The sequence below is a fragment of the Nelumbo nucifera genome, chromosome 2, assembly GCF_055504915.1.
Source record: "Nelumbo nucifera cultivar China Antique chromosome 2, China Antique-T2T, whole genome shotgun sequence".
In the NCBI taxonomy this organism is placed as follows: Eukaryota; Viridiplantae; Streptophyta; class Magnoliopsida; order Proteales; family Nelumbonaceae; genus Nelumbo; species Nelumbo nucifera.
The window spans coordinates 21,867,959-21,893,870 of NC_142650.1; the positions used below are offsets into that span (position 1 = coordinate 21,867,959).

Here is a 25,912-nt window from a genome sequence, read left to right on the forward strand (position 1 = left end):
GGTTGACTTATAAGCCAAACCGATCCAAGTTAATAAAAAACTGAGTAAAATTTAAATGTGCGTAAGGTTGGTTTAATCGGTTTGAAACCAAATCATCATTCTTGTCTTTTTAAACCCAAGTTAAAAAGTTTATTTTTCAATTTTCGCATGCAACAATTCTGCAATTGTTTGCCTTTGTTAGCTTTTTTTATTTGTAAGTTATTGTTTAACATCTTTTCTGGCACCGGCAATAAATATATTGTCAACCCATTCTTGTAATTTCACTTATTTTATTTAGAATATAAATAAATGACACTTATTTTATTAAGAATATAAATGAGTGATAGGTTGGTGTAACCTTGTGTCAGCTTTTTACTTTTTTAACATCTCCATACTTTTTATGGGAGATGTGAAAAGTATGGAGAAGAGAGAAGGGCTAACAACTATAATTGTACTTGACAGTCGGTTTGGTTCAGTTTTTATCGGTTTATACACCATCAAACTGAAACTGACCTGACTTCTCGGGTTTTTATAATTGAGGAACTGAAATCGATCGACACTATTTGAAAATTGGCCAATTGGTCGGGTTGGTTGGTTTAATCAGTTTCATGAACAGCCCTAATAGACAGATCATGTATCCTTTTAAGGCAAAAACTATGATGTAGTGTGCATTGCAGTTAAAAGATGTGAATTGGTTGAAGTTGATGAAAAGTATAATTTGCCAAATGTGAAAATACATTATAAAATTTGAATAATAAAAAATAAATAGACTTTAAATTGGTTGGTTGAGATCTGGATTTAATGTCCAATATTAGTATTTGGTAAAAGCTAGCGTTTCGGTTATTGTAGTGATTACTACTGCACTCTAAAGAGGTGTATGCAGTATGCACCAAGAGTTGAGTGGTAAATAAATTGGAATTCTGTTCATTTAATAATTATTGGATTTACCATAATCAAGGTTTCAAAGTACCATTATCAGAAAGTTTCAGAAAATCAGTTCCGGTAGATGCATCAATATTTGGTTGAGAAATTCTAAGATATGGTGGATTGACAAATAAATTTGAACACTGTTCATTCGATTTGAGTGCTCTTCCGATGGAATAATTTTAGGTATGAAACATTGAATTGCATAAGTATAGGTTTAAGGCCGATGGTGACTTAGGTAGGGCTCATCAAATTGAATAATTATAGGTTTGAAACTTTCAATTGAATAAGCATTGGTTTGAAACGGATGATGACTAAGGTAGGGCATATCCCATTTCAAGTTTTTGAGTCCCCGCCCTATCACTAGCCAACAAAAGTTGTTTCAAAAAGACAAAATCACTCAAATATATTAAATTATTGTTAGATTTATGGGGCCCCTTTCGTTTTTACACAGGAATGTGCCCCATCACTAATTTTCCTTACTTTTTAAATTACGCCCATGAAATCCTAAATCCAGCACGAACTCCATTTTGCTTAATATTTTATGAGTTTATCTTCATCATTATTATAGTTTTGTCCATCTGTATGGGGTCTGCTACATGAATTGTGTAGGCACTACGTTCCGTTCAGTTCAATCTCACTATCATTAAATCATGTCACTTAATAATTCCTTATAACTCAAGTTATTTTCCATATTCAATCCTGTTATAAATGGATCAATTCCAGTTAACTCTTAACCAAGGTTTTAAAAACATACAGGGAACTGGAACCACTAGTTTCTGGGTTGACTGTTTGACTATTCGGTTTGAATGAATAGTCTGTTCTAACTTAAAAAATAATAGTGATATATCACTTAATAATTAATAATAATAAAAAAATTAAAAATATAAAATAATAAAGATATCACTAATTAACTAAATAATAATTGTTAATAAGGTGGATTTTCTCACTATTTTTTTTTTTACAACCAAACATTGAAACATGAAAAAATTCCACCCATTTTCCCTTTCTCATCCTATCCCATCCCACCAAAATCTCTCAGTTCAACCTTTCGTGAGGCAAAAAAAAGAAAAAGAAAAAAAGGAAATACAATCATTCTTTTTTTAATTATTGTTCATTCTGGTGCTTGTTTTGCTCAAGTACGTAAATAAACTATTAAGAGGGAAATTGGTTGAGGTAAATGTAGTGTTACGGAATTTTTTTAGTACTTGAGTCACTAGTGGCTCACTCCACTGATTTTGTAATATTCTTACTACTGTCTACTGTGGTGAGTATTACAACACAGATGTATGTGATCATATTCCACTACTTTGACTTAGTTGGGCATATCCTACTCGATTACTTGTGCATAAGCTTAAAAGAATGTACAATTCAGTTATTCTTTAAATGTTCTAATAAAAACTGTTTTGCTCTTTGAGTTTCGAGTAGTATTCAACAAACCTTCAGATCGGATTTTGGAAATCACTATGAGGTTGGACTAATGAAGTGCATATATAAATAGTTTAAATCAGCTGACCCCATATGGTTGGGGGCAAGGCCTATGTTAACAATGTAAATATTTTATACGATAAATTACATATAGGTATCCTATATTTTGGGGGTAGTGTGTCACTTAAAAGGCCTGAACTTTTAAATGAGACATTTTTGTATCTTATAACTTTCAGAAATATACACTTAAGTCCGACATAGTAATGAGGACAAAATTACAAAAATGCTCGTGTTTAGATTCTCTTTTGCTCGTTGAACTTTTATTTTCATATGAAACCATCTCTATGCTTCTTTCTAACAAAGAATAAACACATTTGAATGGAACAACGAAAAATAGTGAAAAAAAGAATATCTGAATATGGACATCTTTGTAATTTTATCGTCGTTGTAACGTTATTTTTAATAGAGTTGGACTCAAATTTATATTCCTAAAAGTTCAGGGTACCAAAATCCAAAATGTCGCACGTAAAAGTTTGCAGCAATATGAAAGCTTCATATGATATTATGAATTTATGATGCAGGAATACATTCAGCATTCAATTCTTCGCTGCTGCTGCTGCTGCTGATGGTTGGTGTGGAGTGGTTGTCCATATAATTGGTGTTCGGGGTGTATTACATGAACGCCATCAGATTCTGTTATGCAGTTTAAGGAAAGAGATATACATCTCTTTAGTTTTGAGATCACATCTCCGCCCTACAGTACATCTCTATCGTGTATTCTGAACCATCTCCCGATGATAATATCAAATTTGATGATGTCATCATCAAGAAATGTTTTTAATACACAGCGGGGATGTACTGTAGGGCGTTGTGGGGCATGGTTTTCGAAATCGGATTAGATCGGATGGTCAAACCAAAAAAACTGGAAACCGGTCATCTGATCGGTTTCATTTTTCCCCAAAACTGATTTTTTCCTAAAATCATTGATTTTGGTCAACAAACCGCTGAACCGTCCGATTAATCATTCGAATAGTTTTAACTGTTTTTCAATTTTTTTAACTTTTAAAATTTTTTTATTTTTTTATCAGAACAGTCGGACCATTCACCCGATAACCAGACCCCTGGCCGATTCGGTCACCGGGTCGATTTTGAAAACCAATGGGGCGGAGATATGAACTCCTTTAGATTTTAGACTTTTAGTAGCTAAGCTCGTTATTTATGTAAAGTAGATAAAGTAAGCCATTATTGTGACAAATGGCAGATAGTCAGATATAGGGGTCACTGGGAAGGCATCATTTAATAAATACCGTAGGTCGGTCACTAATTTCTTAGTGCATATTTGATGCAAATAGTCAGATATAGGGGTCATTGCTTGTTATAAGGCAAACATGAAAACATGGGTCTGAGCCAGAGAGAGAGAGAGGAGATTTGAACAAAATGGATGGATCTTAGTTCTTTGTTTTCTGTTTTTTTTTGTTCTGTAGTTGGCTGTTGTTGGTGTAGTTACTGTAGTTGCTCTCTGTCTCTGTAGTTGATTTCTATTCTGTTTTTCTGTAATGTTTTGTATCTCTGATTCAGCCTTGGGCTGTTTTTTAATGAAATACCTTTTTATCAAAAAAGAGAAAAATCAGAGAGAGGGGCCCGCTTGGGCTGTTTTTACCTTTAACAACAAGATTTCTTCTTATTCCTTCTAATCTCTTGTTCATCCTTTGATGGACAGAAAGCTCTATACTTGCTTCTGCATCTCTATTCTTGATCTGGATCATCCAAAGCCCCTCCTCCTTCCCCGTGACCCATCACCAGATCTGAAATTTGTAGAACCCCTACCTTACATCAATACTGCATGTGATTGCCATATTACAACGGACGCATATTAATTGTACACTAATTTGCATTGTGGTGCCTTTTCCTTTTCTTTATGAAGGAATTTATCAACTCAATCTCTGGTTGTAGAAGCACGTTTGGCAAAAATTGAAACTAACAACTGAAGGAAAAGGTCAATGCCATAGTTTGGTTTACCCAACCCATGTCCAGTATGCCCTTCATTTATTTCATTACTTCTAGATATTTGTTTTCTATCATTGGTTGAATCTTATTTTATTAATTTTGACACCCTTGCACAGTTCCAGGTATTGTCAGTTTGTCACTAAAAGAAAGTAAAGGCTCAGTTTGAAAGGAGTACAAATCTGAGTCCGGATCTCTTACACATTCGTCACTACAGTTCTTTCTGTACATTAAATCAGAGGGTGCCATGTCACACCCTCTCATGAGTGAATTTCGCATGTGAGAGTGGAATTAATGGACGTTTCAAACGTCCTCCACTCCTAGCTCGTTTCTAATATTTTGAAGTTTATACTAAATTTTAAAACTAATAAAACAGAGGGGTTAAGGGTTTTTCTTCCTCTTCGTCAAATAAAAAAAAGGGTTTGCTCTCCAAGGAGCTGAATATTAGTAAGCAGAAAAATAGCAAATAAGATTTCCAACTTCTGGAATTCCTTGACCAACTGCAGACCACTAGTTCCTTGATCTATCATACAGCAATTTCTTTGGTCCAATTCTGGCTTCCATAGCAAATCTGCCCAAACTAGAACTTCTGGGCCTAGGAGGTAATAAATTGACAAGAAGCATTCCTGACTCGCTTTAGATATCACAAAATCACTTTCTTCATTTCGGCTTTTCACAAAAGTAGCTTTATGGTAAGATTCCCAAATCGCTAAGCCATTTCAATGCAGAAGCAATCTATAACAGAACATTGTTGCGACTCGACTTGTCATGGAATGAGTTCGACTTTAATCTTTCCAGGGTAAAGCTTCCCAAGAGCCTAGAATATTATTATCCTATAACAGGATCAGAGGGAGTATCCCAAGGAGGTCATGGGGTTGAATTTGTATTGGCTAAACGTGAACTATAATTGGCCATACAAAGAGATTCCATTCAGCAGGAAGGTGCAGGAGTTCAGTGCCGACTCTTTCTTCCATCACCACTGTCTGTATGGTCAGCCACTCCCCAAGTGCTAGTACCTTAGTCGGCTCACCATGGATGACAAACGTAATGGACTCTGTTCATTGAGAGCAAACCCTTTTTTTATTTGACAAAAAGGAAGAAGAAACCCTAACCTTTGTTTTTTATTTGCTTTAAAATTTAATATATTAAAAATGGGATAGGGGTGGAGGACATTTGAAACATATGTTAATCCCACTCTCACATGTGAGATTCACGCATGAGAAGGTGCTGACATGGCATCCTCTGATTTGATGTACAAGAGATCGGACTCACAAAATCTTGTACTTTGTATTATTTTACATGTTTTTATATTTGTATTTGTATTCTTTTCAAACTGAACCTACAGTGCAAACATATACAAAATATTAGGTTTTGTACTCCTTCCAAACTGAGCCTAAAGAGCCTTCTTTTGTTATAAAAACGTTGCCACCTCTATAAAAAAACGCTATAATATTTTTCTTTTTATCAAACATTCAAACCAAGGTTCTAAATATTGATATGCATTTTTTTTTTACTTTTTTTTAATCCGGTTCAGGGGGCCGGTTTTAGATTCCTCAACCCCCTGAACCGGTCAAAACCCTGATACATCCTCTATAAGGGCGTATTGGGGTGCTCCCGATATAATACATATCAGCCAATACGTCAATTTTTTGAACCTTGATTCAAACTACTTGAGCGACGTAGTATACAATTTCACAAGTTAATTGGTTTAGCAAATCTAATTGGAAGCAATAATCTGTCTTCACCATGATAAATGCCTAAGTTATTGGTTAATGACCAATTGGTTCTTTGTATAGTTTGTTAAATACCCTTAGGTTTGTGTGGATCCCTCAAATCCAGACAAAGGATTTGGTCTCTACTCTCCAAAAGAGTATCTTTTGTGTGCTTCTTTCTTTAAGCCCCTTTGTTAGTCTCTTTTTCAGCGTTTTCCTGTTAAAGAAATTTGCTAGACTTGTTTCTTCTAAAACCAGTGCTCTCTGCTACGAAGTGTTTTATGTGAAAAATAAACACTTTCGATAACATACAAAGAAAAGGCTTTTCCTGTTCATCTCACCCAATTAGTGTATTCTCTACAAGTCTAAGGGTGAAAACTGCCAAGGTTAACATACATGCTATAAAACAATCGATTGGTTAAAAATCATAGTTTTCAAAACCGGACCGGACCGGACCGGTAAAACCGGTATCTGTTCAACCCTCCGGGTCCAATTATACTGTAAACCGCTAAATCCTAAAAACCGTTGAAAATGTCAAAAAACCGCTGACCCAAATGGTCAAACCGTTAAATCGTTCGACCCAGACAGTGGTTCGCGGGTTACGAATTTCATTTTCATTGATTTAAAAAAATAATAAAAACAAAAAAAAAACACTTACGAATTAGGCCTTTAGGGTTAGACCCTCCTCTCAGTCTCATACCCCGACTCACGACTGATGGCGACCGGCGATGGCGGTGAACTTCACCTACGGCGGTTTGCATTTTATAACTAGCAACAACCTCTATTTATCAAGGACTTGCAGCGGCCAACCGCTGGTGACTACGATGGAGTCACCGGTTTTGGGTAAAAATCCACAAGATTTGGCATAGAAACCGTCGGCGACCAAGATTTGGCATAGCATCTCCTTTGACCAAAGAAGAGAACAACGACACCCGCGTTTTCAACTGAAGATTTGTAACGGCCAACAACCTTCGTGCACTTGAAGGCGACGACCAAGATTTGTAGCGGCCAACTTTTGGCAAACAGCAAGCACACTTGCGTCTCCGAACAATCAACCGCTGGCGACCAAGATTTACAGCGGCAACTGGCCAACATAGTGGAAGGATTGCATCGGCCAGCTTGTATTGAAGCTTTCTTGCACCGACAACCACCTCTTGCTCCCAAATCTCTGCGCATTAGTCACTCCCCTTCCCCCTTTTTTTTTTTAATATTGGGTCTTTCTTGCACCGACAACCATCTCTTGCTCTGGCTAGCATGTATTGAGCGGCGGAAACCTCTACAACAGCCATTAAAGCCGAGCTGCCTGGTGGGTCTCTGCCGATAACGGATACTCTGAGGTTGCGACCGAAGAGTTTGGGGCTGGATTTGCTAGCTAAGATATGGAATCTACGGGGATTTGGTTTGGATGAGAGAGATTTAGTTAGGGAGAGGGAATGATAATTCTCTAATGTGGTTTTCCGGAGGCCAATGAAGCTATTAACGGTAGCGCGTCGGAAATGGGTGATTTTCCAGACACAATTGGCGGTGTTGGTGGAAAATAGGGAGTTTATGGCAGTAGTGGACGCCATCCTTGCTGGCCTCTGGTGTGGTATCTGAAGTCTGAACAGAGTAAGTTCAGATTTTTTTTTTTTTTTAAATTTTTCTGTCAGAACGGGCCGACCGTTCGATTCGAACAATCGGACCGTTCAACCCGGTAATCGAACCCATGACCGGTTCGATTTTAAAAACCATGTTAAAAACTTTGGAACTGTTGAATTCTTTTTCTTTTAATGATCCCAGGAGAAATTGGTCTTCTATGCTCTTCCTAAAAGAACAGGTTGCCAATGACTTGGACACCTATCCTAAAGGCTTTGGTAATCCAAGCCCGTCTGGTATAGGTGGGGTCCTCAAAATTGAGGTTGAGATGATCTTGTCTTCTTTTTTCAGGTCCACCAAGAGTTGGAGACTCTTCAAATGCTGAATTACTAGCAGACTGTTGAAAGAATCAGCTCAAGCAAGAGTCCTTGTGATAGAAGGGGACTAGGGGACTCAAAAGTGGTGGAAGGGTAGTTGACAGATCTAGATTTTGTGACGTGGTGCTATAGGAATGAAATAAAGAGAATATGAATAAGCATGCAAGATGGGAAGGGAAGCAAATCTTTGGCTGATTGTTTAGCCAAGCAAGCAAGGGGTTAATAGGGAGTGGTTGTTTTGGGCTCAGTTGTAACTTTCTGTTTGTATTAACCTGTCTTGTTGGGGAGGACATGGTTCGCACCTCTTAGGGATACTGGTATTGCTTTAATCTTTTGAGTAATAAAGTTTTATTCAATGAAAAAAAAAGACCAATTGGCATACTTTGCAATGCTTATTCTACAGCCGGAGGAGCCTTGTATAAATAAGCTTACTTTGAATTACATCACAGTGGAAAAAAGCATATTAAGCACCAATTCATCTTGACAAGGAAATATTTGAGAACAATATCTAAGAGATGCTGCATGTATCTTTTTTGCATTTTAAATTTTCCAAGAGATGGATACCATCAATATTTATTTTTCCTACAGTGCATGGTACATGCTCATACTTGACGTGGGCCTGCACCAAGGTGCTATTTAGAGACGCGGCCTCCAAGGTTGAGAGCTCGAGACGGGTGCACTCTGCAGGTTGACAAACAAGGAAAAGAAAGAAGGTAAAGCGCTAATTTATATACACAATCAAATATCTTACTCGGAAGAAGTTGGACAAAAACTCAAGAAATTTCTTGGGGAACTCCAAACTCTTTCTTTATGTAAGTAAGCTAATAATAAACAAAAAGACCCCGACAATTAAACAATGAATATGAGAGATGAGGCTGTTACCAATGGCATGCCCTTAGCTGCTCTCTCCTCCAAAAACCTACACGGTTTGAAGAAGCCAGAGACGCTACCATATGTTTCAGACCACTTCTTGAGACTCGAATATATATATCCAGAGCCAATTGAATCAGCCCAAAACACGATACCACCACTACAAGAAAGAAGAGAGAACAACCGTGAACCACATAAACCATATTATTTACTGCCTTACTGGCTACAATATATATTTATCTCATAAATAATAGCAGTATCATGATAATTAATTTTCATTGTTTAGGTTATGTATGCAAAGCTGAACACGTCATGATTGATTAGATATGACCAAAAGTATGCTGCTAACCTTGGAGGAGAGGAGAGAGAAATAATGCAACTGTATCCAAATAGAAAAATAAAGCCTCTACTGTTAAGTTAAAGATCCAAATACAGGCTCTCGTGAAGAAGATCAAGTACCTCATTGGTTATTTTGAAAATAAATATGCCAACTTCATGATGGGCATAAAGAGAAAAGGTAACGAAACTGCCATATCAGCTGAAGAGAATTTATTTTGCCTTCAGCATGGCAGGATGGTAACTACTATGCATTGCTAATTTGGAAAATGTTACAATTTGTCCTAAATATAAGCCTCTACCGAAAAGTGAAGATAACAATAAAATTTGTTTCCATGGGGTTTAGTATTCAATACAGCATTTTAGGCTTCAGCCTAGCCCCCATTTGGAAGTGCTTATATTTAAGCACTTATTGAAAAAAAAAAGCCCTTATTTTAGGCTGGAACCACACCACTAAGCACTTACATGCATTTGGGGAATAAGCCACCATTCTGAATAAGCTCCAAATTTTGCCTTTTTTTTTCCAACTGCTTCTTGAAAAAAAGTGCTTATTGTGTTCAAGGGCCATCTTGCCCTGCCACATAATTTTCAAAATACCTATCCTACCCCATTTGAAAGAAACATTTTTTCACTGAACATTCATAAGCACTTATTAGGATAAACACTTATCCTATAAGCATTTATTTATCTAATAAGCACTCCCTAATGGGAGCTTAATAAGTTAAAGTAACAAGAAGGCTAATATAACATGGATGCCATGTTAATAAACTGGAAAAAAAAAAGTCAGCAGTTTTCCATAAAACAAATACATAATAAATAATGGATGTGGCACAAAAATGAAATGGCAAGACAGGACTCATGTAGCCAGCCCTATATAGTTGGGACAAGGCTTAGATGATGATGAAACACATAATAAGTAAAATGACAGGCTCCATTTTAGATTCAACCAAGTAGGGTATAAGATTAAGCTCCAGGAGAACTCACCGATAAGAAGGGAAACTCATTCCAAGAACAGATGCAATGTCTAGATCTGATGCTCGAACAACCACTCTTTCATCCAGAACACGACAAGCCTCATTTACCACTGGAAAGAGAACCATCTCCACAATTTCTTGGTCACTCACAGTTATGGGCTACAAGTCAACCACAACATGTCAGGTACTCTTCAACTGCATCTAAAAGCAAGCAAATGCTCATTTATATCTATCTGTACATAAGTTGGTATTTGACATCAAAGTACATGAACATAAAACTACTAATTAATGCAAACTGATATGTCTATCCATTAACACAGAAAGTCAGCAACCTTTCCACCAGGCATGATGTTGGAAAGCCTTCTAAATTCCTCAATAATTGGTACAACACTAGGATCAGGCTTTGGCTTGCTTCCCTTTTCAAATGTATAATATCCTTTTCCATTATTTTTACCTATAATGTTGAAAGCATTTCATCAGATCAAGACATAAAGCAATGAAAGGCCTGAGTAATAGTGCACAACTTAAGGAGGATTTTATATTAATGTAGAAGGTGAAAATCCCTCAATTACCATTTCGTCCACTTTTCACCAGAAGATCCACAAGTGGAGACTTGAATGCCCGATCTGGGAATGAAGTGGCAAATTCTTTCCCCACTGCCAATGCTACCCCATATCCAGCCAGGTCCTGAAGCCTGTCAGTATAACCACAAGGTGAAACATGTCCTACTCATGCCCATAAAAGGTGCAAAATTGAAATAGACATGATGGTTAATCAATGTTGAAATAAGTCAATGTATTGTAGCTTCCAAGGCCTCCTTAGAAATGCTCTATAGAACATGGATATGTCACATGTGCAAGGATATTTGTAAATCAATGCTTAAATATGAAAAGAATGATGTCAAGGGAATGAAATTACTGAAAAGGACCCATCGGCATGCCAAAACTGCTGATCAATCTGTCAATTCTGAACACGTCCACTCCTAAGCCTGCCAAAATATGTGCTCCTTGTGTGTATGGGAAGAAGGTACGGTTGACTGCAAATCCAGTACAATTTCCCACCACAACAGGAACTTTTTTTATCATCTTCCCAACTGCCATTAAATCAAGGATTACTTGCGCAGAAGTCTTCTCCGTACGAACAATTTCTAGGAGAGGCATCACATGTGCAGGACTGTTCAATATAGAACACATCAAAACCAGGTCACAAGAATAATTCAAGAACAAAGAGTTGCTCAATAAATAATTATAAAAAAACCAACATATCAAGTTTCAGAAACTTCCTAAAAGATCGGCAGATGATGTTATGAAATGCTCTTCCTCTTGTACATGAGAAGCTACCAAGTGTAGTGTGATTCACAAAATTTGCTGATATGCAAGGCAAAATTTCTCATTTAGGGTATTTGATGAAATATCTATTAAAGATCTTGTACCTTGAGGAAACCTGTTTTGGATAGATTCAAAGAAAGTGTCAGTTTTCAAAGCCCTTACAAAAAGTATCAAAAAGATTGGAAAGGATCACGAGGAAGTGCCTGTGGAAAGTGGAGGATTATAAGAAAGATCACCTCATCAGTTTGGAAAATTGTATGAAAGACAATAAGATAAGGTGGCCTTGGGCTGGGAAGATTAATCCTAGGAATCAAGAGTGATACTTCTTTCTCCTTGGAAGGTCATCTTGGTCATTCTTGTTTCCTTCTCCAGATTTATTAGGTATCACCTTTTTTGACAGGATTGGATTTTGAGAAGAAACTTTGGTTTGAGGAAGATTACTCCATTGTTGAAACATCCTAAATCGTTCTCTATTTCTCTTCATAAAAACCATGCAATTTTATTTTGTATTTCAAAACTACTGCTAGTTTTTCTTGGGATTTGGGCTCTATAGAGGTTTGAGAGACCATGAACTTGCTGATGTTTTTAATCATTTTTATTCTTTAGAGGTGTTTTATTGACTCTAAAGAGCTGATAGTTGAATTTGGGCTGTGGATTGAATCCCACAATCACCTCCTAAAGTTAGGGCCTTTTGTTGGGAGTTGATTTACTTGAAGATCAACAATTCTGAGGACTTTCAAAAAGGAATGCCTCTTTAGTGCTTTTTAGTTTTGAACAAATCAAAAAGTTGTGAATCCACTTTCTTTTTACTAATTTCCTTTTGTTTGTGGTTGAAAATTGGGAGCATTTTCTCTTTGTTTTTTTAGGTAGATGCCCTCAAGGAATATAAACAGGCTTTTTGCCCCTCATTTTTCAATCATGAAAGGAAAGGGAACGAGATACTATGGATGTGTAATAAAAGCTGTCCTATGGGCAAGTGGAACGAGATACCATCTTCCCAAGTCAGCACCTGATTCTTGTGCTGGGGAATGCATATTAGTAGCAAGTGGAATAGGTCTTGGTTGTTCTATATTGAGGGTGATGTACCCTCGGTATGTACTTGTATTTCTGCTGCACTTAATTTTGTCAAATGTCAAAATGACAAAGATGTCTAATGATCAATGGTAGGCAACTTATGTTGTTATAATACTTTTCTTAGCATATATATCAACAGGACTTTATCAAGATGAATAAAAAGAAATAGAAGAGATGAAGCAGTGATAGCCAGGGAGCAACCTGCTAAACCCGATATTCAGAAACTATAAACCCAATATGATAGGAGCTATTGACAAAATTTGCAAGAATTGCAACAATCCACTAACATTAAATTTTCTTTTAGTAAAACATCAAGACACTTTTAGCTCTTATTTTTTCAGTTTTGAAAAATTAAAATTTAAAATAAAATTTCTACTATATTTTGTTCTTGATATGTAGAAACTAAAAATAAGTTCTTTTGCTTGCAAAAAAAAAAAATTGATTTTTTAAATGCACGCCATAAAAATTCTGTTGATGCCATACAGGTGTTGAAGCAAGCCTGTCATGTCTATGTATGTTAGTGATGACGAAATCTATCAGGTTTGTATATTTCTTTTTGCTAGTTGATTGCTCCTCAAAGGGTTGGGGGATATCATGATCCCCCAGCTTAATTTATGTTGCTTAATCACCATTTTTTGATAAATGGTACAATTATGTTACCATATCTTAAGAAAATCTCAAACTTGCAATGCTTTATGCATTGTTAATGAAATCAAACATAACCATGTACTCTTCATATACAGGATGTATATCCATATATGTAATGTAAATATATGATTTTCATCATAATGATTTGTCTCTTCATTGGTGACCATGAATATAATCTGTATATGCACAGTTGCACACTAAGAAGAAGAGAGGTATACCTGAAGAAATGTGCCCCCACAATTCGATCTTGAGATCTGGTCTTTTCTCCAATTATATTCAGGTCAATTGTAGATGTGTTTGTTGCCAGAATGCAGTGAGGAGGGCAAGACTTCTCAAGTTCATTAAATATTGATTGTTTAAGTGGAATGTTTTCAATAACAGCCTGCAGAGAGTGCAAAACCGCATCAAAAAACCTCTTCAACGTAATAACAAGAAGTCAACAGAAGCAGCAGCAACAACAATTATAACCAATCCAAGAACAAAGAAGAAAAAAATATCCTTCTGAATAGTTCTAGAAAGAAAACAAAAACTCAAGCATTTCTCATGCTTAATATATAACTTTGAGATCTAATAGTAACAAAAATTAGAGAGAAGTGTTGTGAGATGATGGAAAAAAGTAGGAACGGTGTGTTCTCAGTAAAGTCTGTTTATAAAACCTTGACAAGGAATTAGGAGGAGAAGGCGGGTGTAAGGGGGGTTTGTAAGAATTATTCCTCCTAGGGTGGAGGTTTTGCATGGCTAGTGGCTTTGGACAGAATTCTTACCAAGGATTGTATTGAAAGTAGGGGAACTCAGATGGCAAGAAGATGCTATTTATACATAGCCAAGGAGGAGGCTGTGATTCACTGGCTGCTGCTTTTCAAAGTATATATGGGGATTAGACGTCTTTATGGGCTGAGCTCGGGTTGAGATTTTGCCAATATTTGAATGGGCCTGGCCTGAAGCAGTGAAAAATGTTCATGGGCTGAGCTCGAAGCCCGGCCCATCAACAGGTCTGATGGGGATACTTCTTCAGCCTTTTCAGCCTTGATCTGGGATCTAAGATCTCCAAAAGATATCTTTGCTCATTGGCCTACTTTGAGTGGAAATAGGAAGGCAACAATCGCATGGAGCTGTTTTTCTTTTGCTATTTGTTGGGAATATGGAAGGAGAGAAATAGAATTTTTGAAAACAATCAAAGTGCAGGGATCGATTGTATCTTCCGGTGGAAAAAGAATGTTGGAAAGGATTTTGATTTTACTGGAGTTGGATTTTGGTCATCTTAAGAGTTAAGAGTCTTTGGGCTGATTTTTTTGTATTATGTTTCTTTTTCATGTAATGATCGTTGATTTCTCATCACCCCATGGATGTACCATTTTATTTATCAATGAATTTTCTTTTTTATTTATTACCAAAAAATACTGGAAAATGGTAGCAGGTTTAAGCCCATGAGGCCTTCAGTTTACAACCATATGCACGTATAGTTTCTATTCCTCTCATGGAGAAAAAAAAAACATTGAAGCTGCTAAAATTGCTGACATATTAAGATGAAAGGAATAAATACCACTAAACTGGCAAACAAAATGATTTTTTGGCCAACAATACCAAATACTAGGAAAACCGATAAAAATACCTGTTAATGAAGAGTTGCATCACTGATACAAATATATGGAATAAATCAGCATAAACAAAATATGACAGAACTCATTAATGTCTCATAGAAGCTTGAAAGCAGCTTATTTATTTATCAAAAGACAGACAAAAATGCGATAACCCACCTCTATGACCATATCGACGTTTTTAAATTCTGAATAGTCCAATACACCTTTAAGAATTGAAAAGGCCTTCTCTGCTTTATCCTGTGTCAATTTTCCTCTTGTAACTAGGCTTCGAAGATTTGCTGGAACATATTGTATGGCCATAAGTGTCTTAAAGGAAAATACTCAAACACAGATACAAGTAACTTCATCAAAAAGAGAAGTTTAACTACATGCACCAAACAAACAATTCCAGATGTCTTTTCTAACATGTGAAAGCTTTTACTTATGGAGGGAACTCTCAGAAAGAGGCATCTGTTTTCAAACCTTCTATTGATTTCATCCCCTTTTGCAGATATTCAGAATTAATTTCCTTAAGTATAACAGATATGTTGCTAAGGAGAAGAGCTGTTGCTATGCCAGAACCCATCAGACCCCCACCAATTACAGCAACTTTTTTTATGCTCGTTAGCTTAAGCCCAAGATCAGTAACATTAGGTACCTGCAACAAGTACATTTGAGGAAATTCATTCAGAAAGAAGGCATAGCAACTAGGTTATTGAGTCTATGAAGCAGAAAATTGGTTCTTATTCACAACTCAGTTTGAAATAGAATCTACATGGATACAGTACATAACAGTCCAATTGCTGCAGAAACCAGGTGCCATTCCACTCCAATATAAAGGCATGCAACCATTGATAACTAAAATTAAATCAAAACTGTAATAGTAGAATGTACAGTACAGGAAAAAGTAAGGGACCGCATTAGTTTGACATAAAACCATATACAAGTATGCAACATTGACACTTCAACAAACAACCTTGGATATATTGCCCAAGAAAATCATCAATAGATATAATAAACACAAACTTTAGTTTGCCACTATTTGTGTTAGGTTCCCCCACTCTCCTCCTAGCCGGGTCGAGCCAGTCAGTGAACCTACAACGGCTGGGCCTAATGCTGAACCCAGAATGAGGCCTCCCATTGAAAAGGTGTACATCCGCAAGCCATGACAACCCAACAGTCAAAATTAGCTATGCGGAGCAGAGACAGTTTTTACTTTTGGAATATTCTGGTTGTTATTCTGACAGTCTGTTAGGATATGTGTCAGCTCTCTCTATATGTTTCTAGGAATTACTGATGGAAGGATATAGAATTACCCTTGCAATCTCTCTCTTTCTCTCTTCTTCATTCTTAGGAGGATTGAGCTTCCCTCAAAGAGAGCTCCTGTTTTGGGCAGTAACCCAACAATTTGTCATATAAAGCCCTATACACGTATATATTTTGATGATAGAATTAAAAGAAGAAGAAGAAGAAGAAGAGAGAGAGAGTCAAGCTGACACCCCAAGTCACAAGTATGAAAACAACATAAAAAAAGAAACAAATAAATAATATTAAAAGGATCAATCCATCATCAAAGACAATATCCAAAATAGACCATAAGCTTAATGATTCGTCAATGTCTTCAAACTCCAGATTTATAAAAAGAATATGTCTTCAAACTCCAGATGCACCAAAAGCTTATCAAGATAAGAGAATTGATATCTGAACATATCCTTCTGTTATTACTCTTCTTGCTTTCAAACCTACACATGAATATTTTGTCATAGTTTTATCTCATTAACCACATGAAGTCCTTGTATACAGGGCTTGGACCCTCCCTTTTTTTTTTGAATTACCATACTCAATTCAATTATCTTCAGCTATCAAAAAAAACAACTTAGCAATACAATCTAGAGATGTTCATTATTTGCTGTGTATCCAAGTGCTAGCATATAACACCATGTGAGGATTTAGTTTAGTCAAAGCACTCAGCATTGCCTAACCAACTGTTTTGCCTGGTCAAGATCCTAGCTCCATCAAGTCCATGGCATGCTCAGCTAGATTTGGTTGTCTGCTGATGCCTAGGCGTCACTCAGCACCTGGTCATTACTGAGATCCATTTACATTACAATTTTAAAAATGTTCCCAACTCTTAATTTAATATTTAAAATGAAGATTGCTATTAATTTAGAGGGAGAACTTAACTAAAGGAATTATGCTTGGGGGAGCTTTGAGGGGTTTCCAAGTGGGGAATGGTGTTGAAAACGTTGCTTTGCTACAATTTGCAGATGATACACCACTCTTTTATGAAGCTTATATGGAGAGTCTAGAGACTTTGAAATATATCCTATGGTGGTTTGAGGTTGTATCAGGGCTGAAATTGAATCTACAAAAGAGTGAATTGTTTGCTATAGAGCAGGGGCAGGAAATGAAGGTCTTGGCTGAAACTTTAGGCTGTGGTGTGGGCTGGCTTCCTGGGGCTCCTGCTTGGAGACAAGGCAAGCAGCACTTTGAGATCCAATGATTGAAAGGTTTGACAGGAAATTAACAAAAAAAGAAGACTTGGATGGCTGACACAGAATATGGAAGTGAGGCTTCAATGGATAAAACAAAGTGCCAACTCAGGGTAGGAAGGGGTTCCATGTTTTGGGCTCTGTTGTAAGTTTTTTTTTTTCTTTTTTTTTTTTTTTGTGGGGAGGGCTAAGAGAGCTTATCCCTGCCCTTATCTTGTTTTTTGTTGTCTTCTTTCCTTTTAATCATCTAATGAATTGGTTCGGTTCAGTTATTGATCCAAAAAAAAAGAAAAAGATTTGACAGGAAATTAGCCTGGTGGAAAGTGAGGTATTTATCCATGGGAAGAAGTAGTACTCTTTTCTTTTTTGATAAGTGGTTAAGTGGTACTCATCAAAAGTGTTATTGCAGCACTGCTTACTTACCACCAACCTTTTTCTCCAATCCCTTCAGGTGTGGCCAGGCAGTTGGAGAAGAAAATGAGGGAAATCTTTGGAGGTGGAAGGATGAGTTCAGGTTCCATCTAGTTGATAGGAAAAGGTCTGCAGACCAATGAAGGCTGGAGAGCTTGAGATTATACATTTGAAAAAGTTCAACAATAGGAAAGAGTGGTGTTTGAGATTTAATGAGGATCCAGGCAGCTTATGAAGAAGAGTGATAGAAGCCAAATTTTGCGTGAGGGAGATGAGGTGGGAAGCTGGAAGCAACATCAATTCTTATGGCACCTTGTTTTGGAAAGGAATTAAAAAGGTATATTCTGAATTTTGTCAAGGAATAAGATATCAGGTTGGAGAAGGTAAAAGAGTCAAATTTTGGGTGGACAGAAAGCTCTGATGGAAGCGTACCCGCCCTTGTTCATTATTGCACAGAATAGGGAGGCTCTGGTCAAGGGCTGCTACATGATCTCCATTGGAGATCATGTTTGGAATCCAGCCCTTAGGAGTAATTTGAGTGATTGAGAGGCGGTGGAAATGATTCAAAGATTGCAACAGCATTCTCCTCAGTGGGGGCAACCAGATAGCAAACATTGGAGATGGGATAAAATTGGGGTGTTTTCTGTCATGTCCTATAAAAGGTCGAATCCTTGTGTTGTCTGTGATTTCCCAGCCAGAAGAATTTGGCCTTCTGCCACTCCATCAAAAATTAAGTTTTTTACATGGACTGCTGCACTGGAGAAATGCTTGACCTGTGACAAGTTGCAAAGAAGGGATATGCCTTTGGCTCAAGTGGGGTGTGTTCTGTGCTCTACAGAACTGGAGTCTGCTAACCATTTATTTCTGCATTGCCCTTTCACATCTAGGGTATTAGGTATAGTTTTGGAACTTTCAGATGGGCTGGCTGTTTTTCCCAATCGATCCTATCCTTCCTGCACAGATCGCAGTTATGGGGCTTTAAGCAAAAAGGAGAGAGTGGTAAGGGGGTTATTTCCGATGAATATTTTTGGAGTGTGTGGGAGGATAGAAATGCTTGGATATTTGAAAATAAATACTGAGGATCAAATAGTTATGGGTAAAATTAAAGGAAAGATTTGCTCCTGGTTGTCAGTATGTAAGGAATCCAGGAGCATAGAATACAACAAATTTTCTGATAGGGACATATTGTTTTCTTGCCAATTGCTTGATAACAGAAATTCTGTATAGTCAGAAGTCCTATAGCAGTGTGGATGTACATGGCACTGGATTGAAATCGCTTTTTGTTTATAATACAATAAATTACCTAAAAAACATAACTAAAGGGGATTAGGACTTATACCCCAGGGCTTGCCTCTCTCTACTGCTAGAGAAGGTAGGTACTAGAGAGCAACCAATTGCCCAAGTGTTGTTGGGACACTTCAAATACACTACATGGGGTAGCTATGTATGACACATTCAGATTGTCTCACATAGCCATACCTAATACCTACGCAAAAAAAGAGAAGATTAAATTCAGTCAATTCCTTCATATAATATAGGCCAGACAGAGTATCAGGTCCATGCTACTACATTAAATTCTCTAGTAGCATAAAATGGATTGTCTATTGTTTTCTTTTCAAACCTTTGTTCTTTTTTTGATCTTTGATGGATAAAGATATGTTTTATTACCTTCCGTTCTTGGCCTAATTTCAACGACATCATAAAACCAATGCATCACAATATGCAGTGACACAGGCTAAATCTAGAAACGATCAATGCTGACAATGAAAAAAAAGGAATAATTTCACATAATTAAACATCCCATGAATCACACAAACAGGAAGTAAAGAGAAGAAAGGCAAGATGTGATAATGGAACGATGGAATGTAGATACATGCCCATCATATGATTCGTATCAAGAGGTACCTTGGACGTAGCACGTTGAGCAAAGAAGACATGAACAAGACCTTTTGACGTGCTTGATAACACTAACTCCTTAAAGACTTTTGCCTCCTGCAATGAGCAATCCCAAATTAGCATTTTTTAATAAGGATTTGAAGTAAGATTACCACAAATAGGGAATCGCATAAATCACATTTCACATATCATCAGGTGAAACTTAAGTGTACTTTCCCCCTCATATTTGTAAAGCAATAAAACTCCAGATAAATATATAGCAACATTAGACAGATAAAAATGAAAGCACGCATATCTCCTTATGAAAGCAGACAAACTGGAGATAAATTAAAATTATAAAACCCCCCAGAAGCATATATACCTTCAAAACACCAGAATATCCTCCAAAAACAACGCCTTCCTCGATCACATCAAGACATGCCTGATGCTGAGGCATATTTGGAGCAGTCTGTCTTGCTCGTTTTCTAGCAGATTTCAATATCTCACGTGCTTCAGAAAGGGAACAAAGTTTGTCAGTCCTGTGAAGTGAATTCATCCAAGGTCTACGCCTTTCAGCAATGTCCAAAGCCCAGAGTCGAGATACTTTCAGCAAATCTTTAGGGGATACAATAGCATCAACAAGACCTAACTTCTTCCCTTCTTCAGACATTATTGGCTTCGATAACTGCAAAAAGGTACTAGTATGATACAATCATGACCGTAGAAAAGCCTTATTTAAAACATAATTGAATAGACAGAAATTAAAATAATGTAGATCAAGATGGAAGCTGAATCCATGTGATGGTTTCAACCTCCATTCAGTTTGGTCTGAAGTTAGATAGAAGATTTAGTAGGTTTTACATTGTCTGCCTATTTGGTTCTGCTAAAATATTCCAATCCTGGTATCACTAGTTCACTACATGTATTTTAATACCATACTTTTCAAGGCGTCTAAGTGATTTTGGGCGACACTGGGGCGCCTAGGCAATAAAAATTTTATAATATGAAAAACTGACTTTTTGGCTAGTTTCCTAGTTTTATATACCATTCAGCATGTATGTTAATTGAAAAATAGCAATTCTCTTTATTAAGAACATTAAATCTCCTCTAAAAATGTGGCAAATCATCACATCTAAAAGATAAAAATCTTTTACATATATTAATTTCATTATTTTCAAAAATAATACTACTATAATAAGTATTTAATAGAGCAAATTCATATTAATTAGCAGCTAAAGAAGGTTATTAACTTTATGTGATAAATATTCAAGATGGAAAGTAAAATAGAAAAAAAAACAAGGGTGGAGTTTCTGTTTTATTTAATTAGAGAGAGAATAGAAAAAAAAGAACTTTATTATTTTATTGTTTCTTTCCCCTTTCTTTTCTTTTATTTCTTTCTTTTTCTCTTCTCAAAACCCTTTGATCTTTTAAATTCCAATAGTAAAACATTAAAACAAAATATAATTGATATATAGCATATAATAAAATGTATTAACACATACATTAATAAGATACAGCAATATAAATGATATTATAAAAGGTGTCTGCCTTGTCATTTTTGTCGCCTAGGCGAGCGCTTAGTTGCTAAAAGTCAAGGCGTTTGGGCGAGGCGCCTAGGCGACACCTTGACAACTATGTTTAATACTAGTAATTTCATAATATAAAATAAATATTTTTTAATCCTTCAGCTTTCTCACCAGGTTGAATAAAATAGAAACTTACCAGCATCATTTCAACAGCCTTTGGTAACCCAACAAGCCTTGGAAGACGTTGAGTGCCTTAAAAGTAACACATAAGTTGATTTAGTTGTGTCAAATGTCAGACAAAAAATAAAAAGGGAAAATCTATTATGCCGGAAAGGCATGGTACCAGAAGAGCTTTGACCAATCAAAGCCCGCCTATGAATTTTGATAAATACTATCTGACTGGTTAACATGTTTATGATACCAGTTGATTGGTCACAAGTTTTTCGGATATGATGTCTTTCCGGTATCATGGTCGAACCCAAATAAAAATGATCCTCAACCACGAATTCCACATGTCAAAGAAAGCTTAGGTACCTCCAAACCCAGGAATAACTCCAAGTGACAACTCTGGCAAGCCAAGTTGAGTTTTTGGTGTGGCAATACGTGCATGGCATCCCTATGTAAGGTTAATCAAAGGGAATCAATTGAAAATCTTGACAATAACATATCTATGGCTGTTTAGCAGATTATACAAACCATTGCCAATTCTAGGCCACCGCCAAGTGCAAGTCCTTGAACAGCAGCAACAGAAGGCTTTTTTGCATCTGATATCAGCATGATGACATAAAAAACATAACCATACAAAAGAACAGAAACTTTTATAAGCACTAAAATCATTACAAACACTTGAGGCAGCATTTGGATCAGAGATTTCTGGATTCCACCTTCTGGGTTCATTGTAATAGCAGTTTCGGATTTGGAAACCAGTGGAACTTAAGCCTTAAATTCTGCAATTTTGGCATATTTGAAACTCCCTGGAGAGGGGGATTGAAGTTCCACAGAATTGAGGTGTAAGTAGAATTAAATTCCAACTCCACTCCCTTGATCCACACACAGCCTAAAGTTATAGTCTATTAATGTTAAGACACCATTAAGGACCCAAATATTCAGTCAAGTACCTTCCATTATGTTAACCACAAGTTCAACTGATACATCTGGTAATAGTGAAATATCCCCTGCCAGACCAAACAACTCATTGACAAATTTCTAATAGCCAATTCATGATAAAAAAAATAAATAAATAAATAAAACCACAGTCAATTACAAATTTACAACGATAGAGGTTTATGAGTTTATACCATTCTTGTGGATGGTCTGAAAAACATTGATATCAAAACCACCAGAAAATTTTCCACCCTCACCTGTAAAGGAAGAAATAAAGGAAAAACACAGTTAGAGACAACTGTAGTGCACACAATGTAAATGCTTGAGAAGAATAAATGTATTGTTGAAGGTATTGATGAATATGATTATATGAAGTCTTTGGAAGTAATGGTTGGGTATATAAAATCAAACTAGCAAGATGAGTGAAATATATGAAATTGATACAGATGTACCACATATGAGAAAGGTAAAAAGAAAATGATGTTACATCAGGTGAGATATTGATTTTCATTTTGATAACTTCATCAGTGGGAAAGAGATATTGCTTAATATCTACATAATATTATTGATATAGAATGTTAAACCATATTTTGATGCACCACAGCAGGTCCATGGGGATGGTACGCAGCAGATATTGATTCATAAAAGATGTTGTGGTCATGCAGAGTACTGTGCTTAACCTCGTCAAGGCTTGGTGAATTTCTGGTATAGAAAGTTGGCAAGTTCGTGACTATCACTTTCAAAAAATAAAAATAAAAATAAAATAAAAGGAAAAAACCCCTTATTCTGTATAGACATGGAAAACCTAAAGGTAGTTAAGGTTAAGGTCGCCTCGGAGGTCAACCGCCTAGAGAAAAAGATAATCTTTCAGAGCATGCCCTGTTTCACCAACAACCTACAACATCATTACAGTTAGCAAAAAAAAATATCATTACAGATATGTACCAATTAGCTGATTTTGTTGTAAATTCAAAACCGGTAGCAAATAAGAAAAAGAAAAAATAAAAGATGATCGCCCGGAAGAAGTTTCATTTCTTAATGATTCCGATCAACAAGACAATTTGATATTTTGATTGAGTTTCCTGGATGGGCTCATCGTTCAATTAGATGGATGAGACAGCTTCCTTTATGAGCCCCAATGTATGGTTAAGATTTCACGCACTCGAAGTTCCGATTAATGGAAGTAATTCCCATAGCTCTCATACCCTTGACCTCAACATAAACCTTGAAGGCTTGAACTATAGTGGATCTACTACAACTATCCGCCATTACAACGAACTTGAAATTGCCATGATTCTTATGTAGGCTAAATTGCCATGTATCAGAACAAGAAAACACAAAGCAAAACAATAATAGCATATGGCAGCAGAAGCTGAACCTTACCCGTCAGCACAATAGCTTTAACATCATTTCTTCTCATCGCTTCTGTGTACTTCTCCTTCAACGCTGCGATAACTGCATTCAGAGAAAGAAGATCAGATTCTTCATCCTTTTAGCAAATCAGACCATAACAAGAAATGAAATTATCAAAATTCAACTGCAAGCGAAACCAAAAATATTTCCGGTGAATTGAAGATAACTAGATAAACAAACAGATCAATCAAAACCACAGTCCTGATCATAGAAATCGAGAATATATAAATATATATATATATATGTATATATATGTGCCAAGAAAAACATGGGAATTATAGGCTTATAGCTCACTTGAAGGGGCTAGTGCGTTCACGGGAGGATTACGCATCGTGATAATTGCGACTCCATCGCTCCCGACTTCGATCGTGACTCCGACCTTCGCCATAGCCAACGGTTTGCAGAACAATAGCTAGGGTTTTTGAGGTAAGCTCGATCAAGAGAAGAAGAGACGAAGAGAAGCAAACACTAGTCGCCTAGTCGGGTATGAAGTGAAACTGAGGAATTGCGTCTCCTCGGAATTTATCTGATCAATGATTTATATTGCGGGAAAACGCTGGCAAGTTGCAATTGGCTAGTGTGCCACGTAATCCGTGATGTAACATAAGCTCAGATTATGACGTCGCTGGATACTCCCTAGAAACTAGATGGAATATAGACGATTGAAACAGGATATTATCAAAAGTTCCGATTAAATCCAACGGCTTGAAGCATTGTAGTCATTTAACTATTCTACTATGAGCACTAGGTGATACATTGGGGGGCAAAAGTTAATTATTTTAATATAAAAAAGATAAAAAGATATTTATTTATTTTTCACGTTGGGGTGATTTGGTGGTGCAAAGACAAAGAAGCCACTGTTGTTGGTATTTGGTAATGGTGGAGTACTGGAGTTCGATCAGCACCATAAGCGGAGACTGTTATAATCGGTGAAAACCGTTGGATCGGGATCTTTTATGGGATATATGTATTGAGGGATCCACATCTAGTAATGCAGTTATTGTGGATTGAAATCGGTGATTTTCCTAATGGAAACAGCCAAACAGGAGATTTCTAATAAAAAAGCAGAAATGGGTTGGGCGTATAATAGTTGCTGACTAGGTGTGAAAGTGAAGGTCCAAATTCCCGGTCCCGGTTCAAAAGGTTCCATTAATCCAAAGTTCCCATCTTTGTAAGGAACCGTGTTTTTTGTTTTTTCTCGGTTCTGTTTGTCTGCAATTCGAGTTTTCTAACGGGATTCGAGACGTGTCATTTCAGACAATTTTATGGATTATAAGTTTACAATTACATTTTTTTTGTAAGTACTCTGCAACCCAATACAGACAATTCTGAATGAGAGCCCCTCATAGTCTATTACTAGCCTCCTATAAACCGTATTCTGTCCATGAATTTGGCATCAATTTCATCCCCTGTACGGTGAGACTACAAAATTCTGATCAATCATTCTTTCTTTTATTTTACTCCTTACGTTCAGTTTGGAAAAAGTACAAATGCAAATATATACAGTGTAAATACATACAAAATAATATAAAACATAAGATTTTGCACTCTACATATTTGCATTTTATACTCCTTCCAAACCGTGCCTTAGGTTCAATTTGAAAGGAGTACAAATGTAAATATAATATAAATACATACAAAATAATACAAAATACAAGGTTGTGCGCTCTAAATATAAATATTTGTACTCCTTCCAATCTGACCTTTTAGGCTCAGTTCGGAAGGAGTACGAATACAAATATGTACAGTGCAAATACATACAAAATAGTACAAAACAAATGGTTTTGCACTCTACATATTTGTATTTGTACTCCTTCCAAATTGAGCTTGGAGTACAAATGCAAATATGTACATTACAAATACATACTTGATTTAGTTGTCATGTGTGCAATGCAAACAAATGCATCAAAATACAAATGATTTAGAATGAAATTTCTCATTTATTTTTTAGGGTAAAATACAAAACCTCCCCTTAAGTTTTTGACAATAATAAAAACCTCCACTATAACTTCATTTTAACAAATATCTCCCCTGAAATTTTGAGAAACTTGACAAAAACCTCCCTTCCATCATCTTTCCAGATGGAAAATGTTAGATTAATGCACCATCATTTTCCAAATACCAATTCTACCCTTTTATAAATTATTTTACATACAAAATTACTAAAATAACCATATTTTAACTTGACAAAAACCTCCTTCATTGGTCATCTTTTAACGTTTTTGTTGAGTTAAAATAGGATTATTTTAGTAATTTTGTATGTAAAATAATTTATAAAAAGG

General features: G+C 36.3%; 1 protein-coding gene across 1 annotated transcript; it reads right to left on the minus strand.

Annotated features, from left to right (window-relative positions):
* Positions 1–8,413: 8,413 nt before the first annotated feature.
* On the minus strand, positions 8,414–24,186 carry AIM1 (Enoyl-CoA hydratase/isomerase family). Its single transcript, XM_010255764.2, has 18 exons — positions 23,925–24,186; positions 23,601–23,672; positions 22,412–22,474; positions 22,232–22,288; positions 21,810–21,877; positions 21,648–21,729; positions 21,310–21,365; positions 19,970–20,272; positions 19,618–19,704; positions 15,293–15,467; positions 14,987–15,108; positions 13,448–13,611; positions 11,098–11,352; positions 10,752–10,873; positions 10,512–10,633; positions 10,190–10,338; positions 8,882–9,029; positions 8,414–8,680 (listed from the first exon to the last, which is right to left on the minus strand). Exons 1-18 carry the CDS (start codon positions 24,016–24,018, stop codon positions 8,636–8,638), a joined length of 2,184 nt encoding a protein of 727 aa, XP_010254066.1. The 5' UTR covers positions 24,019–24,186; the 3' UTR covers positions 8,414–8,635.
* Positions 24,187–25,912: the final 1,726 nt, after the last annotated feature.

Bases quoted from the DNA above. Each gene is read 5' to 3' on its own strand.
- AIM1 (XM_010255764.2), bottom strand. From the start codon at position 24,018: ATGGCGAAGGTCGGAGTCACGATCGAAGTCGGGAGCGATGGAGTCGCA. The intron at 23,673-23,924 runs GTGAGCTATAAG...CTCTGAATGCAG, and splicing joins GAACGCACTAGCCCCTTCAA to TTATCGCAGCGTTGAAGGAG. The intron at 19,705-19,969 runs GTATATATGCTT...TGCTCATTGCAG, and splicing joins GATATTCTGGTGTTTTGAAG to GAGGCAAAAGTCTTTAAGGA.